This window comes from Oratosquilla oratoria, chromosome 6 (assembly GCF_046742065.1).
Source record: "Oratosquilla oratoria isolate Oo_2021 chromosome 6, ASM4674206v1, whole genome shotgun sequence".
Lineage (NCBI taxonomy): Eukaryota > Metazoa > Arthropoda > Malacostraca > Stomatopoda > Squillidae > Oratosquilla > Oratosquilla oratoria.
Window position 1 is genome coordinate 23,593,870 of NC_134782.1, and position 21,151 is coordinate 23,615,020.

General features: G+C 37.9%; 1 protein-coding gene across 2 annotated transcripts in view; it reads left to right on the forward strand.

The window, feature by feature from the left end:
- LOC143026354 (uncharacterized) overlaps positions 1-21,151 on the forward strand; it is a 62,681-nt gene that overhangs the window by 23,826 nt on the left and 17,704 nt on the right. The window contains exons 6-15 of one of the 2 annotated variants that reach the window (XM_076186590.1): positions 814-918; positions 3,325-3,485; positions 5,640-5,802; positions 9,072-9,194; positions 9,388-9,653; positions 14,059-14,236; positions 14,627-14,668; positions 16,690-16,822; positions 17,968-18,196; positions 20,035-20,711. In XM_076186590.1, the coding sequence (XP_076042705.1) occupies positions 814-918; positions 3,325-3,485; positions 5,640-5,802; positions 9,072-9,194; positions 9,388-9,653; positions 14,059-14,236; positions 14,627-14,668; positions 16,690-16,822; positions 17,968-18,196; positions 20,035-20,711 (2,077 nt within the window). The remainder of the gene's footprint in view (positions 1-813; positions 919-3,324; positions 3,486-5,639; positions 5,803-9,071; positions 9,195-9,387; positions 9,654-14,058; positions 14,237-14,626; positions 14,669-16,689; positions 16,823-17,967; positions 18,197-20,034; positions 20,712-21,151) is intronic. The other variant, XM_076186591.1, reaches the window with a different exon arrangement.

Genomic DNA, 21,151 nt, shown 5'->3' on the forward strand with positions numbered 1-21,151 from the left:
TGTATGTGATTATAGGTGTTGTTCATAATGGTTAGTGACTCAAGATATGTCTGTAAATCCAGCCCTATGTCTGTGTCAGGATTGTTGACATACTAGGTCGACAACTTGGTGTTGAAGTTGCCACCTAGGATAAGGTTGGTGATGAGTTGGTTGAGTTTAGACCTGAAATTGTTGGGAACTGTTAGGGAGGATTGGTGGGGGGATTTGTCTGTTGACTATTGTGAATGAGGACTTTTTACCTATTCAGATTTGGATTGATTGGGTTTCGGTGGTGCTGTCTGGGAGGGAGGAGGGATTTAGTGGTGGTACTTGTGTCCATAAAGCAGATTGACCATGCATTAACATGTTTATCTCCTCATGTCTCCTCAATATATCCCCTTCTAATATATATAACTCCACCCACTCTTTGTACAACAACGCTGAAGAGGATCACAGTGATTGCAATATTTGTACATTTAAACAAACAACTTTCTTCAATAGTGGGATATTCAGTCTATTTATATATGTATATATATGTATATATATATATATGTATATGTATATATATATATATATGTATATGTATACACATACTTATATTTATATGTATACATATATATATGTATACACATATTGATATTCATATATATATATATATATATACATATATATATGTATATATATATACACATGTATATATATATACATATACCAAGGCTTTTTCCCCATTACAAGGGGGGTAGCCAATGTACTAACACACAAACACACACACACTGTATGCATACAAAGTCTCTAAATCTCTTGGATTATTCTAATATCTTGTTATTTTGACAGTGCCCAGAGAGAAGGATTACTATCAGAAGTAAATCATGGGGAAGCTGACCAAGCAGATCCATACTATGCACACTGTAAACTCCATACAGACAGGGAACTGATCAGGTGAAAACTTAAATAATTGCTATGGAAATTAATTTTTGTTTTGTATTTGTACTACCTTATATGTTTTATTCTGATGATAGTGTTAGGGAACAGAACTTCATTAGGAAGGGAAATGGCTCTTAGGTATGCACCATTACTTGTTTTCACCATGACAATCTTGAGATAATATGTGCATAAGTAGTGTTGCATTATGTAATAATGATATTTTTTTTAATTTATACATACTGTACTTTATTGTATTTTGCTAATTTTTCTCTCAAAGAGTGTCATTGTATTTGTCATAAAATGTTTACAAGAATGAAAAGGTTAATTTAGCAGCCTATTTTATATATAAGGCTGAGTGTCATCAAATAACTAATTTAATGTATGTCTAGATATGTGGATGTGGGACGATGTGTTTTTGCTCATCTCTAAATACCATCACTACCGTTATTTCAAAATTAAGTTGCAGCCTTACGATACTGGCACTGGGTCTCCAGACTGGGCCCAAGCAATCTCTTTATCAGTTTTGACTATTTTTCATTAACCTTTTTACATAAGAGCTGGCTACCAGTAACTACTACCCTCTTCCTCTTAACAACCATTGACATAGAAACCAATCCACACTAGCACAACATAGACAACAGTCCTATGTTCTTCCAGGAAAGACCTATGGGAGGTCCTGAGGACAATTGGTAACAACTGGGGAGCTGTGGGTTTCGAGTTAATGAAACTCAGATGAACTGGGGAATTGAATCTATATTTATATGTCTATCTATACCAAAAAGCTTACAACAGGCCCGAACATATGCTACAAGAGAGGTAGCAGCCAAGGCATGTTCCTACCCTCCCATCCCACACCCATTTAAAAATCTCTTATTTCATGTTGATGAAGAGGCATCCCTTTTCCCCCATACACTGCCTAAATTAGAAGCAATGCAGCAAGACACAGGACCTCCATAGCAGAGCACAACAGCTGAAGGTGTCTTACCCCATTAAGTCATTTACATGACAGTTCTCCCTCCTTGTCCCCTCACAAGTTAATGGAGAAGACAAGGAGAAATCCCATTGGTCCATGTCAGTTTATCATAAATTTACAACCATTCTCCATTCACACCTGTCTTCTACTCTCCCTTCCATGCTCTTTTACTTTTTACCCAGAACACCCTTGACCCCATCCATCCCATTCTCAGTCTTCCCATCAACTGCACTCCATCCACATCTGCCTTACACACTCTTTTAGCACCAAAAACTTAATTTTTTTTCACCTCTCTCAGAGGCTTCTTCAGAGTGAGAAGAACTATGACTATCTATCTTTAAGGGCTGCTGTAGTTGAAGATCTGGTGAAGAATAATGTTTACGGGCTGACCTGTACTTGTTATAAAGTGAGGTTATTGGAAGATGTAGGATAGGTCATTGGGAGTCTTTGGGTAAGGTCACTGGGAGAAGTAGGAGAGGTCAATGGGAGGTCATCGGGAGAAGTAGGAGAGGTCAGTGAGAGTTCTTCGGTGAGGTCACTGGGAGAAGTAGGAAAGGTGAATGGGTCTTTTGGCTCATCCTCTACTCTAACATTGTGATCGCCTGACACCAAATTCTCGTTCCTCTGAAAACTCCTGAAACACTCATTTAACTCTATCCAAAAAGCCTCCCTTTCCACTTCACTCTTCTTACTATTAGGTCCAGGTGCACTCGCAAAAACCCACATTTCCCATCCCAGTTTCACTGTAACCCACAACCTTGAAGATACTTTCATTCCACTCCGCCACATATTTTCCTATTCCACCACTTACAAGCATAGTCACTACTTCCCTCCCTCACTCCCAACACACTCACCACCACACTCCCAAACTCAAAATCACTCCTCCCTTTCAACTTATTTTCATTTAACGCTTAACACTTCCATCTTTTTTCTCACAAACAAAATTCAAATCTCTTCTCTTTTATTCTCATCCCTTCCATAACCATGCACATTTAATGGCCCAGTTTTTAAGGTTCTGGTTGGAGTTCTCCCAGACCACTTTAAGCCTTCTGAAAGGATGACTATACAAAAAATAGAGGTTTTACTCTAACATAGATAAATAATGTGTGGCTTCAGTCCCTGAGGGTGCCCAAAACAGTCTCTAAAAAATTATCTGCATGATACCATGCATTCAGTACCCCAGTATGGTCTAAAGCATTAGTTGTATGCTACCATGCAATCACTCTTACTTGATGCCATACAGTCAGTACCCTAATACATAAATACACACAGGAGACAATAAAATAATTTTCTTGACAGTTAAGTTGCAGTCATTATTTTAGTGTAGCAATGCTTTCATTTCTTGACAGACACTGTACACTACTAATTTTATAGTATATTTTATGACATGAATATGATTAAGTCACTTCTTAAGTAAATTTTGTAGTTTCATTAAAATCTTTTTACAGACGAAGGAAACGTAATTGGTTAGCCCTTCAACTGCATATGAAGCAAGGGGAAGCCATCAAAGCAGGCAACAGTCAAGAAGTTTTAGACAGAATACAAAGGAAGCTTGGTCGATATAGAGAGAAATATTTAGTCAACAAAAATAATCGCCCAACACCTTGGTGTAAGTTTGTATATGCTAAATGTATAATTGCTATGACACACTATCAGCCATTTTTAGTGGTCCTCATAGAAACTTCAGCAAAATTTAGTTGAATTACAATAATCCCATAACCTATATGGGGATTAGGAAACAGACTTATATACGTGTTGAAAATCTGTATATTTTTGCCCCCTCCCCCCCAAAAAAAAAATAATTTCCTTTTTGTAAGTAAATAAATGCACTATGTACACTTTATTTGATATTGAACTGCTGAAGCTGCAGAAACAATGAACAATGCATTGCACTCTAAAACTGGGTGTCCTCTCACTCCATCACAACTCCCTACTTCTCCCTCCATTTCATTATTACTGTCAATAACAAAAACATGTATTTTGTGAATAACTGTACCCCCTACTTCATATGTACTTGTCCTGTAAACAGTAAACATGGCAAGAAAAAACAATCTTGGTATTACACAAATATGGTTACAGTGAACAGGAGCAATGCAGGTTATCATGGTGGATGGTGTTCAGTGTATGGTATTTACCTAATTGTAGTAGGCAGGAAAGAAATGCTTGTTGGGTCCCATCTTCTAGTTTCCAATTTATCATATCTAGCCTCAAATTCATGTACAGTTCCATCTCGGTCTATAACCTTGATTTCTAATCATCGTATTTGAAGTTGAATTCATGTATTGTTCTACCGTAGGCTATATCATCTTCTAAGCTATTCCAAGTATTTATGCATCTGTATGGAAAACTGTATTTTTTTCACATATTGTAGACATGTAGTCTTCCTTAATTTGTTCTCATGTGACAAGGTGTGTAATTTGAATCTCAGCAGTGGTCCATAGAGGATCAACACCATGTATTTACCTAATTGCAGTATACAGGAAAAGAGTAACACTTGAACACTTGTTGGATCCTGTCTCCTACTCTCCAAATTATCATATTTAGATTTGAATCCTCTTTTCTTTGTACCTCTCATATGATTTTGTAACCAAACTGTGAATGTTTGCTTCTTCTCTTCTACAACCCTATTTGCTTCATCATCCCACCACTCACTACCCTTCCTTGTATTTCCTCCCATCCTCCTTGTTCCACACACCAACTTTGCACACCTAGTACTCCCTCCTTGAACCATCCCCATTCCTCTTGTACTCCTAGTTCTACTCTATCCCTCACTCCTTTTCACTCCTCTCTCAGCTTCTTCTTGTACTCCTCCTTCTCTTTGTCATTTAAGCAGTTCACTCTAAGCACTTCCCTACCTTCTGTTCTTTTCCTCTTTCTCCATCTATTCTCCTATCTCAACTTACCTTCTACTAAAAAATGATCTGATATTCCCCACTATCTTCCCTTAGAACATGTACATCTTTAACTCTTCCTACTATTCTCCCGGTTACCACTATATAGTCCATTAACACTATCTACCGCCCATCCACCACCCTCTCCCATGTGTACTTGTGCTTGACTTTCTTCCCAAACACTGTATTTGCAATCATCAACTCTCTAGACACATCACCATCAACTCTCCATTACAATTTTTTCCTGGCACTCCACACTTTCCAAATACTCCGTCTATTGATTCATTTCCTACCCTAGCATTAAAGTCTCCCAATACCACTACATTGACATTTCTCCCCAAACCCTCTATGCACTCATTTAAATCTATCCAAAAGGCCTCTGTTTCCTCTAAACTCTTCTCACTACCAGGCCCATATGCACTTACAAAAACTCACATCTCCCTTCCCAGAGTCACCTTCATCCACATTAACCTTGAAGAAACCTCCTTCCACTCCACCACATGCTTACCTATCTCTTCACCTACTATTATAGCCACTCCTTCTCTCCCTTGTCCTCTACTCCTGAGGTCCTCCCAACTACACTTCCAAACTCAAACTCACCCCTCCCTTTCAACTTAGTTTCACTCAATGCCAACACATCCATCTTTCTTCTCACAAACATACTGCCTATCTCTCCCCTTTTACTCTCATCTGTACCACATCCACACACATAAAAGACCCAAACTTTAGGATACTGGTCAGAAAACTCCCAGTCCCTCTTATGCCTTTGTTTTTTGTTAGGAATGTCCCCTTTTGGGGCTACAGGTCTTGTACCTACAATAATGACACATGTTTTGATATTTCAAATAACTTAATCAATTTTATATCTACAGACCCTACACAGAAAATGCCCCGTGCAATGACCACAAATGCAGCTTTGTGTAGAGCACTTTTACACAAAACGGAACTAATGGGTTTAAGCACAGAGACTCAGCCAGATCAGACAGCAAGTGTAGGGGATATCAGGAAGAAGTGGCACATTCCTCCAGCTTTCAGGTATGTCTTAACCTCTTCGATAAGAGTCAATTACTCATGCACACATTGGATTGCCTGATGTACAATGATACATCACAATATGGGCATTATAAAATATAAAGGTACAGATGTTATAATTGTTATCTTTCACCCAGAATGTTTATAACCACAGAAAATGTGATTAAGCCTGTTCACAAAATATGGGAGGGGGGGGTCACTCAGCTACAACTACAAAATAAATGTAACCAGGACGCAGACACCAGAATCCTTGTATACTCACTTATGCCTCGTAACACCTATGTAGGTGTCATCATGTTCTAGGAGTTAATGCTAATCATACTTACAGCATTAGATCATAATAATATTTTTATAAAACAGAAGAAAACATTGAAAACACACACACTGGGGGTGATCATGACAAAAGATATGTCCCCTGAGAAACATAGACAAAATTGTTGGCAAAACCTATAATTTGCAAAGATCAATAAAAGTGGCTTTTACTTACTTGGATGAAGAAATGGTAAAGAAAATACTAGTCACACTGATAAGGCCTAAATTGGAGTATGCAGTGACACTATGGTCACCCAGTACTAAAAAGAATATAAGGAAGATTGAGAGAATCCAGAGAGCAACTATGAAGATGGCCCCAACACTATCAAAACTGTCATATGAAGAAAGATTGTCAAAACTAGAACTACTGACTCTTGAACAAAGGAGAGAAAGAGGTGACTTGATGACTATCTACAGAATTATGAGAGGTTTGGAAATCCTTGATAGAGATGACTTACTAAATTGGGATAAAACGAACACAAGAGGACATGGAAGGAAACTCAAAGAGGACATTTATAGAAGAGACCTGAAAAATGTAAATTTCTGTCTACCATCTTTGTCACCATTAGAAAATTTGTAAGCAGTGCTATATGACCTGGATGTTGCAGCCCCATAAACTGCAAATCAATCAGTCAACACTGGATACCACAAAAGCTTTGTGAATAATTATTTCTACAACATAAAACAGGTATTTTTTCATCTTGGATCAGTTGTGCCCGTAAAAAGATTACTTATGGTGATTTATTACTACTAGATAAAACTAATTATTCTTTGCATAAGTTGAATACATTATTTTAGATTGTTTACGCACTGTAAAAAATGAAGGTCTCAATACAAGTATTGCAAAGAACATACCAGTATGTTCCAGCAAATGACAATTCCCTCCCCCACCCCCATACACTGCATGCCCTATCATCTGCCTTGTTTTGTTTTATTTTCCCTGTTGTTATATTTATTCTATTTAATTTGTTATTCACATAGTATTTCTCCTGGTTTTATTTTTCTAACCTTATTTATCTGATAAATTTGATAATAACTTCCAAAAACAATATCTTATCATTTGTTTTCTTGTAATAGAATTTACCCCCATCATTCAGTTCTCTGTGTATATTCGTATGTTCTGTATGTGAATATTATTGTTGCTGGGCAGTTATCAAAAGCTTTCTTCTCCTGCCTTTCTGAGTTCTATATGTTATTAATATATTGCTATTCTTTGCCACTTTTCTTCCCAAATTCTTTTCTTTGCATTCATGTATTTTCCTCAGTAGTTCTTTCTTCATTTTCATAATTCCTAAATATTTGACATTAAATAGCCTGTGACACTTGACATGATCATTATTCATCAAATAAAATACATGAAGAACAAAATCTGTGATGTCACTGTGAAGCAGATGGTGCCATGGGTAGGTTTTATGGGAATGGCTGAAGCTGACAATGTTTTGAAGCAGTGTAATTTCAAATTGCAACATATAAAAAATTAAAGATTTTTTGTGTAATTTATTTAGGTATTATTGACTTTGGTAAGTATTAAAAACATATTCCAGTAAAATTAGACACCTTTAATTTTCAAAGTGGTTACACTTTAAGAGGTCATGAGAACAAATTAATGAAGACTATACATCAAAAGAATGAAAAAATACAATTTTCTATACATATGCATAAAAACTTGGAATAGCTTAGAATGTGTCATAACTCAAGCTGGAACAGTACCTGATTTCAAATCTAAATATAATAATTGGAAATATATGGATTAAGTTGGAACTGTACATGAATTTGAAGCTAGGTAAGATCAATTGGAGAGTAGGAGATAGGACCCAACAAGCATTGCTCTTTTCCTGTTTACAACAATTATAGAAGTACACACGCACACACACACGAGATGACCGACAATCGATGCTTGGAGTTTTAGCCTTTTAAAGGTGCCAGATGAGATTACCAGTTGAGTGGACAGGAGGGAAGTAGTGCAGATGAGAGTGTGGGTGGAGGAAGAACAATCGAAGATGGGCTGGAACTCTTTTATTGCTTATATGTTTCGACTGACTTGGTCTTCTTCAATAAACTGTCTACAAACAGCTCAAACCTTACAGTTGTACACTTGAAGATGGAAACTTGGGCAGGTCATCCTGCTGGCTGTTGGGATTCTTGTTCCCATACCAGGTACATGCTTTGAAGGTAGCAAGCAAATTGATAATAAATACGCTTGGGAAGCATTTACCTGGTACAGGAATGGGAATCCCTAGAAAGCCAATGGGATGAACTGTCCAAGTTTTCAACTTTGAGTGCATAATTGTAAGGTTTGAGCTGTTTGTAGACAGCCTACTGAAGAAGACCTTTTTGGTCAAAATGTATAAGTAGTAAAGAAGTCCCAGCCCATCTTTGCTTGTTCTTCCTCCTCCCACACTCTCATATATATATATATATATATATATATATATATATATATATATATACATATATACATATATACATATATACATATATATAAACATATATATATATATATGGGAAGAGAGCTATGCTTGTAGTGATCTGCTTTTGTATCTTTCTGCATCCAGGATGTTCTTAAAATCTTGTATAGTTTTAGCTCTCACTGTTCCCTCATTCAGTTTGTTCCAGATATCTATCACTCTGTGTGGGAAGCTATTTTTTTTCAGATCTCTTCTGTAACTGTACTTCTTAAGTTTCTTCTTGTGTCCTCTTGTTTTTCTTCTGTCCCACATTAGTAAGTTGTCTCTCGCAAGAATTTCCTTCCCTTTCATAATTCTGTAGATGGTTAGCAAATCACCTTTTTCTCTTCATTGTTCCAGGGTTGGTAAATTGATTTATCCAATCTTTGTTTGTGTGTCAAATTAGAGAGTGTGTGTGTGTATATACTCTCTATATTTCTCTTTTTCTCTTCTTTTCTTTCTTAGCCTCATTGATAAATTAATTTGACTTTTCTGTATTTTTTCTCCTTGCAGTGTAGAGTTCATCAGTTACTATTTGGATCGTATGAACCGCATGAAGGAGATGAAAGGACGCCTTGATGAATTACTAAAAGAGAACAGCTTGCTTACCACTGAAGAAGCAGAACTTAGGACAAAGTAAGTGATAAGGGAGACTATGTTAGAATAGAAACTTGTATAAGGTGCACTTCTGTGGACCAGGGTTACAAATATTCTTTTAAGTCAGAGGCTTGACTCCCTTGGTATCATACACATTTGTTACTAACAGTGCAGTGTGTGTTGATTTGTATGTTTATATGTCTTTTGTGGTAAAATCTCATATGTTTCACAGATATGACACCCTAGAGAAAGAATGTGATGGTTTGAAGAAAGAAAATGACACACTTATGCACAAAGCTCTTGAACTACACGATTTGCTCAAAGGCCTTGCTGGTCGTCCTCTGCCCCTCCCTCCAGCAATTGCTGCCCTCCATGCTCCCCCAGTTCCACCAATCCCCTCCACTTCATCAACTGCATCTGCAAGAGGAACTGTTCTCATCACAAAGGCAGCAACGAAGATGATCAGTGAATATCCAGCTATGCCATCCACAAGTACAGGTCAGCATTATTATTATTTTTATTATTATTATTAGCCAGTTTACCAAGCCCTGAAAAAACTGCTCCAAACCTGTGACCCAGAAGAGTACAATCTGAACACCTGATTACAAACTAGTGTCAGGTGTGGAGTGGTGTAGACCCTTTGCTAAGTACATGTAGTAAGCGCTGAAACTATCAGTTGTTTTAAGAAACGATTAGACAACTTTATGGATGGGGATGACATGTGGTGATGGATACGGAGCTGCGTAGTGTAGGCCTTATGGTCTCTTGCAGTTCCCTTCATTCTTATGTTCTAGTACTTTGAGCAGTTACTCATGGGTGACCCTCGAAGCAGATAGCTTCTCTTTGGTGTTCAGGTGCCAGTTCCTGATCCCCCAATAGACAGGTCTTTGCCCTCTTTGACAGAGGTCAATGAGGCTGTAAGTTGAAAGGTGGAAAGACAGCTGGCATCTGCAACATCAGTTCAGAGTTGCTTAACAACTGGAGGTTAGACCATGAGGTTGCATGTATACTGTCTGTTGCCTAGCAGTCTGGTACCATTCCCTCTGACTGGAATAAGGGTCTCATTATCCCTATCTGGAAGGAGAAAGGTAGACCAGTATGACTGCAACAACTACTGTAGCATTCCACTGCTCAGTGTGCTTGCCCATGCTTTGCTAACACAGGTCTGTTCACATTTGCTAAAGTTTCAGAGGCCTGAACAGTCTGGGTTCAAGCTGGGTAAGTCAGGAACTGATCGGATCCTAGTGCTTCATATTCTTGTGGAGTGCCAATGTGAGTTTCAATAGGTATTTCTTGTAGCTTATGTTGATCTCAAGAAGGTGTTAGACTCAGTGCATCATGGAGCACTTTGGAATCATCTGTGGATCCGTAGGATTCCTGCAAGGAGTATTGACATGATATATGGCTGATACTCTGGGACAGAGTGCTGTAAAGTATGGAGGAGGTTTGTCTAGCTTCTTCCCTGTTAATTCAGGAGTGAGGTAAGGGTATGTCCTCACCCAAACACTTTTCAACGCTTGCACGGACTCGGTATTGGACAGATTTGTCAATCAGTGTTGGTGCAGATAGTGTATTTGCAACACCAAGGTCACTGATCTTGTGTTTGCTGATGATGCTGTCCATTTTGCAAAGTCATTGGAGGTCTTGGTTGCAGTCCTTGAGTCACTGCACAGGGAGGCAAGACCACTTGGACTTTAGATCTCCTGGACCAAAACCAAGGTTCTGGAGTTTGGGGCTTACTGGATGACAGAGTTCAGTCTGTCCATGTATGTGGCAATGACAGTGAGGTCTTGGAAAGCTTTACATACCTTGATAGTGTAATGCATAACAGTGGTGGATCCTATCAGGAATTACTTTGAAGGATTGGCATTGCCCAAGTCATTGTCTATATTTATGCAGGAGGACTAATATTCAAATCTTCAAGTCACTTGTGCTCCTTGTCTTGCTCTATGGCTGTGAGACAAAGACAATGAATACTGACTTGGAGAAGCATCTTGATGTCTTTGGTACTAAAGTTGGATAAAAGACAATAGATAAAAAAGGGAAGATGAATTATCTCATTTTTGCTGGAAATGGTATCTTCAAAATATAATTTCAAGTAGAATATTGGTAATAGATAAAAATAAAAGTTATTTCCATAATCAGCATGAAAAAATCCATAAAAGAACAATAAAAAAGTTCATCTTAAAATGAAATGTTTCCTCAAAAAAAAAAAGTTGCCAGGTAAGGGGTGAAAAGGTTGAAGCTGTGGGAGGTATCCTTTTGGGGTGAATGTGTTTGGTGGGATATGTATGTTTGTGATAGTGTAGGTTGTCTTCTTTATTTACATTTGTATTGTGATACTATCAATATACCAAGATTTTTTCCCCCTTATAAGGGAGGTAGTCAAGTCAAAGGCATGCACCTACTCCCACCTGTTCCACTCCCCTCCACCACCCTTTCCTCCCTTTCATCTTAGCTCCTCATGGATGACGGGTCATCTCTGTGTGCCCACTCACCAGGGTTATATTGTGATACAAAGATTAGAAAAATGGAACTGCCCATTTTGAAAGAACAAAGAGAGAAAGGTTACATGATAGTGATATTTAAGCTGGAAAAGGTTTAGAGAAAGTGGACAAAAAAGAATTACTGATATGAGAAGAAAAATTAACAAGAGGTCATAATCAAGAACTGAAGAAACAAACTTGTTTAAAATATTATCAAGAGTATAGTTATCCACATAGAAGTAGACTTGTGGTATAAGTTAGATGAAAATATAAACCAAGCCAGTACTTTAAAAGAATTCAAGGTAAGGTTTGACAAATGGAAGAAAAGAGACAGGACCCCATGAGCATTGCTGTATTTCTATACATTACAACTAGGTAAATACATTGGCATGCCTGTGCTTAGGACATCTTCCATCATGAGCATTACAGTACAAACGCAGAATAGGCCTTGCCACTTATTCAAGCTGCCTTATATACTACCATCAGACAGAGGATCCTGCCCATAATACAATGGGCTATAATACACATCATAATACAATGCCCCACACTAATAATCCTTAGACAACAACTTAATATATCTTGTGTAGGGGATGGCAACCTAGCCTTATGGTAAGTAGTCGCTTAGCTAAGGGTTTGAGTCTCAGTGGTACAGTATACTATCTTCCCTGAATTATTTATGGTCCCAGGAACAGTTGACTGATTGACTAACTAGCTTTGTCACTGTCAGATGAACTACAAATGCTTGTTTATTTGTTATTATGTTCATTAGTTTCTGCCTTATTTTCATATCTTTCTTCTAGCTCTTATGGTCTTTTTATTAAATCAGTTGCAGAGGATTTTTGATCACTTATGTCACCATTATTGCAATGAATACAGTAGTTATGCTCTGCTACCAGTTGTTGTATATGTGCATTTGCTCACAACACATGCATCCACAATACATCTTTAATCTTGGGTCAATGTATTTAATCTTGTACCTTATGTAGACTTAGCAGTTATATGTTAAACAGGAAATGAGTGGATTCTGATTGATTAGTCAGGACTTTTCCAGCACACCTACTCAACTGGTCACAAACACATGCTCTTTTGTCATCATAATGTTGTATGTGTATTTTCTCAGTGATATTGTAATTTATAACCAGAAATCTGCATTGATTTGTGTGCTTTAGTTCATTATTTATTGTTATTATTGGAGAAAGATAGGAGATAAGTCAGTTGTTGTTTGCTGATGAGACTGCACTTATAGCAGGATCAGAGGAGGGATTAAGGAAGTTAGTAACAGAGTTTGGGAAGGTGTGTGAAAGAAGGAAGTTGAAAATAAATGTGGGTGAAAGGTGATGAGATGTACAAGGATAAAGGATGGCAGCAAATTATGAAGGGAGAAAGACTGGAGGAAGTGGATAGCTTGAAATACTTGGGGGCAAATGTGACAGGAAAGGGAAGAGTGGAGGTGGAGGTAGAATGTAGATTGAGAAAAACAAATGAATGCCTTGGGGGATTATAAATGTAATGAGAAAAAGACATTTGGGAATGGATGCTAAGAGGGGATTGTATGAAGAGGTTATTGTGCCAACAGCACTGTATTGGTAAGAAACATGGAACATAAAAGAGGAAGTTTAAATGTATTTGAGATGAAATGCCTGAGAAGTATGATAGGGGTTACTAGTCTGGATAGAGTAAGAAATGAGGAGGTGAGGAGGAGAGTGGGGGTGGAAAGGGAGTTGGGAGATAGGGTTGATGAAAGAGTATTATGGAATGGAATGGGTGGAGGATGGTGGGGTGAGGGAGTATGTGTGAATGATATTATGACGGATCCCAAAGGAATTTCTTCCTGTCTTCTCTTTTTCTGCATGAGGAGATGGAGAAGGGGGTCGCTGATTAAATGAAGTGGCCTTGTTAGGATGTGTTGTGTCATGGTATATTGCTTCTGACCAGGGCTGTGGGCAAAATGCAGAGATGACCCATCATCCAGGAAGAGCCAAGAAAAGAGGGAGGGAGGGAGGGATGGTGAAAAGGATTGGAGTCTGTGGGAATGAAATAGGTGGGAGTGGATTTATCTTTTGACTTTGGCTACCTCCCTTGTAAGGGGGAAAAAGCCGTTGGTATATGCATGTATGTATTCCTTTTTTGTGGATTGTATTGTCTTCCACTCTAAATATATTGTGTATTTTCTTCCAGCAGTCACTATGTTAGATAATTACATGGACTAGCATACATTGTTCACTGTATTCATTACTTAGATATACAAATAGTATGGTGTACATTCTTATTTTATTTGTTTTTATTTTTTATTGTTATTATTTATTTATTTATTCTTGGCTACCTCCCTTGTAAGGGGGAAAAAGCCTTTGGTATATGTATGTATCTATGTATGTATTTATTTATAATTCATTCTATTATTATTATTTTTTTTTTAGTTGGAAATTCCATGCCTTCTAATAGTGGGGGCCTTATGCTCAACAAATGCAGTGTATGCAGCATCACAGTTGACCAGCACCTCCTGATTGAGTGTGACACCTGTGGACAGCACTATCACTTGTCTTGTTTGGACCCGCCCCTCACTCGAATGCCCAAGAAAACAAAACAGATGGGATGGTATGTGTTCTTTTCTTCGTGTTATTAATTATTTTGTTTTTCATTGTTCATAACTTAATGAATTTAAAATTGTATATATTGAGAGGGCATCTATCTATAGAATGCACAAAAGCCTAATATTGGGTATTTATCCCTTCAGCACATTAGTAACAGGTTTTGGAATTGATGGTAAACACAATCCAGTTTAATCACCTCATGTACATTCTGCAGGGAGAATGTGGTCTTGACTAATTAAGACTCTTTTCTGGCTGACTGTCATGTAAATTAATAAAATTGTCTTGTGTTCCCCCTATGGTAGAGAGGGGGAAAAGAATGCCACCACCATGTTCCCATGTGTTATAGAAGGGAAATAAATGCAGTAAAGTAATGCTTCTTTGGTCCACTGTTCAGGACAGGACAGATGGCTGCTCTTGGCTTGGAGAGGCAAATGAGGTGGGTTGATTGAGTTCAGTTTGTGGGTCAGGTACACCCAGAGTCAAGCAACTACCACCTGGGCCAACACTGTACAGTCTAAAGCCGGGTCCAAACTTGTTGCATTTCCACGTATCGTATCATCTTTGTGTACCACCTAGTGGTATGATACGGTGCAACAGGGTATTGTACCCACTTGTTGCGTATCTGCCTGCTGTATACGGATGCACAACAAGTGGGTACAATACCCTGTTGCACCATATCATATCACTAGGTGGTACGCAAAGATGATACGATACGTGGAAATGCAACAAGTGTGGACCCGGGTTTAGGATGTCATCCCCGAGTATCAATGTCGTGGGTGCAGACATTCACCCATGACCACTGGAACTATTGGATTAATATGAACACCCAAATCCTATTCTCCCTTTGTTGGACTCAGTGGTGGGTTGGGGGCAAGGGAGGGTGAATCACATGTTTATGTTCCTAGCAAGCATACTAGACACATGTGATGGGGACGGGCTTGTTACCTGCCCTCATTAAAATCATCAAACCATAATGGTCTGGCATTTTTATATGTACAAATGACCTCTTATCTTTAGCTAGATATCTCAAAATTGCTCAGATCAAGCATATTGTGTGTAAAGACTAATTGGATCTTGGTCTGTTCTTATGTACAGTGCTATCCAAAGTCAGTTGGAGTCGGAGTCAGAATTATGATTATTTTACCAACTCCAACACCAACTCATTTCACCAAAATTGTTTTGACTTGGCTCCAATTTCTACTCCAATTCCCATTCCACAGACCTGCTAATTACAGTCTTCAAAGTATTCATAAGAACCATTATTGATTGCATTTCCACAGGATAATTCCTAACAATCAGCATGGAGAGACTGGCTAAATTGAAATTACTAACTTTGGAACAAAGAAGAAAAAGAGGTGACCTACTGACCATCTACAGAATCATGAAAGGCATGGAAGTCCTTGATAGAGAGGACTTACTAAATTGGGACAAGAGAAACACAAGAGGACATGAAAAAAAACTCAAAAAGGATAGTTATAGAAGAGACAAGAAAAAACAGTTTTCCACACAGAGTGGTAGACATCTGGAACAAACTGGACAAAACAATAGTGTGTGAAAAAAACATACACGAATTTAAGAGCAAACTAGACACTGCGAGATACAAAGACAGGACACCACGAGCATAGCTCCCCTTCCTGTAAGATACAACTAGGTAAATACATCTCCATCGCAATTCTCCAGCTTGCATCTCACGGCCTTCATGTTATTCAAGGAGCACTGAGCTGCAGCTAAGATTTCCGAATTTTGGAATCCAGCGCAAATCATGATGATGCAGGTCACTCTCTTCCAATGTTGCGGTGCTTTCTAGTTGTCTATGCCCTCTAGCTCTCACACCCACCAATAGTAAACAAAATCAACTATCTGTTGCACTTAACCACTACTAAATCCTTCAAATGGTTCTGAAATGACAAAAGATAAAAAAATGATCAAATTTATCCTGAACACTCTGTATATATGGAAAGAATAAAGGAGGAATGACTAACAAAGTATAAAAAGCATAAATAGAGTAAACCTAAGAGGAAAACAGAATGAGATGGATAGATCAGGTGAAAAGAACTTTGTATGCATCTGGTATATCAGTACAGCAAGGAAAAGAAAGTGCAAATGATAATATGTGGAGGGCAAATGTGAATGGGGATATGGCATAAAAGGATATTCCCTGCATATTCTCCATAGATTAGTGGATAAAAAGAGTGGGGCAGTGAGGATGAACCAGTTTCATCTGTCAGGCCCAATAGAGGATGAGATGTGCCCCATTGTCCAACTTTTGACCCAGGCAATGAGGCCATGAGAAGGGAGTTGAGGTGTAGGTGGATCCTTTAGAATGGGTGCCTGCCGTGACTGAGCCACCCTCTCATAAAGGATTGAGGTCATTTTGTATTCATGCAGATAAGTTCAGTTAATTGTCATGCAATTTTAATCATGAACATCATAGAATGGCATTTTTATGAATTCCAGGCAATGCTCAGATTGCTGCAAATCATCAGACTCAGACAAAGCTTCAGAAGTTGACACAGCAGCACCACGTAGATTGAGAAGGAATATCAAGGAACCTGCAAAATTCTCTCCATCACTCACCTCAGATCCAAAGGTAATATTCAGGTGTTTGATGATTAATTTTATTGTACATGTAACATACCTTGAGAGAAGAAATAAGTTAATATAACTTTCATATATGAAATAGGTAGCATATCTCTGCTCAGTAATTATCACCCTATAAGTTTTACATCAGTTGTATGCAATGTTATGGAAACATTTCTAAGGGATGAAATTGTGGACTTCCTTGAAGGTAACAATTTAATAAAAGACTCGTAGCACCATCTTGGAAGGAAACATTCATGTTTAGCTAACCTCCTTCCTTTCTTTAATAATGTTTTTATCATGTATGACAAAAGGAAATCAGTCAATATGATATCCTTGGATTTCCAAAAAGCATTTGATACTGTCCTACATAATTGGCTACTCAATAAATCACACTCACATAACATCATAGCTCTATCTATCTATATGTCAAGGGGTTTTTCCCCCTCGTAAGGGATGTAGCCAAGTCAAAAGGCATGTACCTACTCCCACCCATTTCACTCCAACCCATTGGTCGTTCCTGTATCCCCCCCACTGCCATGTCAGAAGCAATGCAGCAAGACAGTACATCCACAGTATGGCCATTTCACTTATATATATATATATATATATATATATATATATATATATATATATATATGTATATATATACATATATATATGTATATACATATATATATATACATATATATATATATATACATATACATATACATATACATATACATATACATATACATATACATATACATATACATATACATATAAATATACATGCATTGTTGAAGTCAACAGCTGCGATAGCATTATTATGCTTGTAGAAATGCTTTTCTAAGTTGCGCACCAACAAAGCATTTCTACAAGCATAATAATGCTATCGCAGCTGTTGACTTCAACAACGCATGCATCATAAATGGCCTCCTTCCAAAATATATATATATATATGTATATATATATATATATATATATTATATATGTGTATATATATATATATATATATATATATATATATATATATATATATATATATATATATCCTCAGCCTCATCCTTTCTTGCCTTCCTATTTAACATGATTGTTTATTTCTAGGTTACTTTACTTTCTATGTAGGTACAGATGAGCTATTGTATATTCAAAGATGTAAATTTCTTCCAGGTAATGACAGAAAGACCCCCAGGTGGGAAAGACGCAATAACGTCCTATAAACCCGAGGGGGTTGCTGAAAGGGATCAACTTCCAATTGGAGCTCAGATTATAAATGTTGAACAAACTCAGGGACAGCAACAAGTACACTTATACCATCCTGTATTCAGTCCTGTCCAGGAGCAACAGCAAGTAAAGAATGATAGTACCACCAAACGGAAAAGATCCAAGAGTACTGAAGGTGAGGAAGATTTGAAGTTATTGAGAATGGAAGAGTTGGGAGCCTCATTGTCATTGTCATCTTCATTGGTAATAATCATCAAGTTCTTGCATAGATTTCTTTTAAAGAAATACATTATGTAAATTTGTGTTTGTGGGACAATGAGAGGTATATCCTATGTGTTCTGTGTGGTGTAAACATTTGGTTAATGTGGTGTATGGAATAAACAGTTTTGACTTATATTACTATTGTGGGTGTATTAGTCTATGTTTTGCATTGAAGTCACTTCCCAGAATGTGCCCTCAAATGTGACAATATGAATATCTGAGGTGAGTAGTGTGTAGGAACTGATGGTGGATATTCAGGAGAGGTATTTACCTAATTGTAGTATACAGGAAAGGAGCAATGGTTGTTGGGTCCTGTCTCCTATTCTCTAATTTTTTATCATACAAAGACTCAAATTCATGTACAGTTCCAACTTACCTATATCCTTGCTCTCCAGTTATCATATTTAGATTTGAACTCATTGTTTAATCTTGGACTATATCACTTCCTAAGCTATTCCAGATATTCATGCATCTGTATGGAAAACTGTATTTCTTTACATTGTATGGACATGTGGTCCTTCTTAATTTACTCCCATGTCCTCTCAGAGCCCTCCCATCTTCAAAGACTTATCTACCACCCATCCACCACTCTCTCCCTTGTGTACTGTTGCTTGATGTGTGGCTCTGGTCCATGGGGGTCCCCCATATAGACCCTAAAGTATTAGCTGCATACTACTGAATAGCTTTTAACCCCACAATAACATGCAGCCAATACCCTAGACAGAGCCACTGATCATAAAAGAAAGCTGTGTGACAGTGGTCCTTAGAGATGTCACTTAAGTTCCTAAAATATTGACTCTATAAGATTGATATGCAAGCATTATCCCATATGGGGCTATCCTTCATTCATGTCATCACTGATCTGTTCTTCAGAAAACTCTTCATTTCACTCTAGCAAGTTCACTTGAAGTTTTATATGTTTGGGTTTCCATAAAAATATTTGTGTTATTTCTTGTCAAAAGCAAAATTTAGATTCAAGTATACACACACCACCTATCCATCTCTCTCTTGTTGCATGGTGATCATTCTTTAATAAAAATTCAGGAAATTGGAAGCACGCAACCTTCTTTTCCCTATTCAGAACTGGTGATATGCCAAGATTTTTCTCACTTCTAAGTACATCATATATATATCTCTCTCTCTGTCTCTGTCTCTGTCTCTGTCTCTGTCTCTGTCTCTGTCTCTGTCTCTGTCTCTCTCTCTCTCTCTCTCTCTCTCTCTCTCTCTCTCTCTCTCTCTCTCTTTCTCTCTCTCTCTCTCTCTCTCTCTCTAGACCTAATCATTCTTGAATTTTGTAAATATATTGGTCTCACCCAGCTGACTTCCTACCAGCCCAACAGACTGTAAATACTTCTTCAGTCTCATCACTAATTTGTTGTTAAACACTATTAATACTACCTCTTTAGCTTTCATTCAAGTCACTTTCAAGGATATTTTAGAGTGTTAATGATGGAATGAAGTTTGGGGATATGTCCTTGGGTGTTGATGTAAAACTGGGAAGTAGGTGGTGAGGAAAGGTCAAGGTCTTGGGCCTAACCTAGAGACTCCAACTTTAAAGGCTGTATGTATGGGTGGAGATGAGGCTGAGTGGAGGGTTTGGTCTATGAGGTGGGTGGTCTTGAGTTGAGTGTTTTCCCTGTAGAGAGCAGTGACAGTAGGTGTAGGTAGCAAGTCAATTTTACGACAGCCCTATTTCTGTGTAAGACTATCAATGTCTGTGCAACATCTTAAAATGATATTTTGTATCCACAGAACAGTCACCAGGATCTGCAAAAGGACGGAAGATACAAGCATCAGCTGGGGACCAGTCACCATCTAAAGGTCGTAAAGGTCAAGATATTACTGTTGAACAGCCTCTTTCAGTTTCTTCACCTGGCCGTGGAGGAAAGAAAGCACTAACAGATTCTGGTGCACCAGTACCAATATCTCCAGGACGCACAAGACATACTAAAGCAGAAATATTATCAGAAGCACAGTCTGTCACTTCTTCTCCAGGAAGAGGCAAAAAACAAACTGAAATTTCTGAAGCAGGACAAAATCGAATCACCAGAAGAGCCCAGGTTGAACCAGGTGCCATTGTTGAAATCCATACTCCAGCCAGCGTGGCAGACATTACACAAACACTTCCTGTACCACCTCAGCCAGACATTGGAGAATCGAGAAAACGTAAAAGTAGTTATCTTGACACAAGTGTTGAATCCTTAACCTCTATCACCTCCCTTCAATCACCACAGTCAGAAACTTTCCCTTGTCCAGAAGAGGATATTATGTCCCCAAGAAAGGAGAGGAAGCATCGAGATGGAAGTAAGAAGAAAAAGAAAGACAAAGATAAAGATCCAGAAGGAGGAAAGAAGCGGAAGAAACATCATCACAGAGATAAACACTTTGAAGAAATGTCATCTGAAATGGTCTCCCCATTCAGAATTAAGGTAATTTGTAGTTACTTTAAATGGCTTAAGGTCAAATGATCATTACATTCCCAACCTGTTTGTGATAGGTGTTGTTTCTCAAAAGTCAGTAAGCATTGTAACCACATTATGAATTATGATAAATGTTAAAGTTTATATTTGAGTTGGATGGTAGGGGGATGGGGCAGGCCAACCTAAGGTAGTTTGATTGTGTTATGGGATTGGATGATACAGTACTACCACTCATTAACGGACTAAAAGGTGGGTAACGGTGTCCGTTGATGTGAATAATCCTTTGATTTGGAGTGTTTTTTTGGTGGCATAGTGATTGCACAGCACTAAACGACAGCACTAAAAACACCGAAAACACAGCGAAAACACAGCAGATACAGCTAATTAACGTCCATTAATGAGAGGTAGTACTATAGTAAATATACTGAGAGGATGCATAAATCAGTACT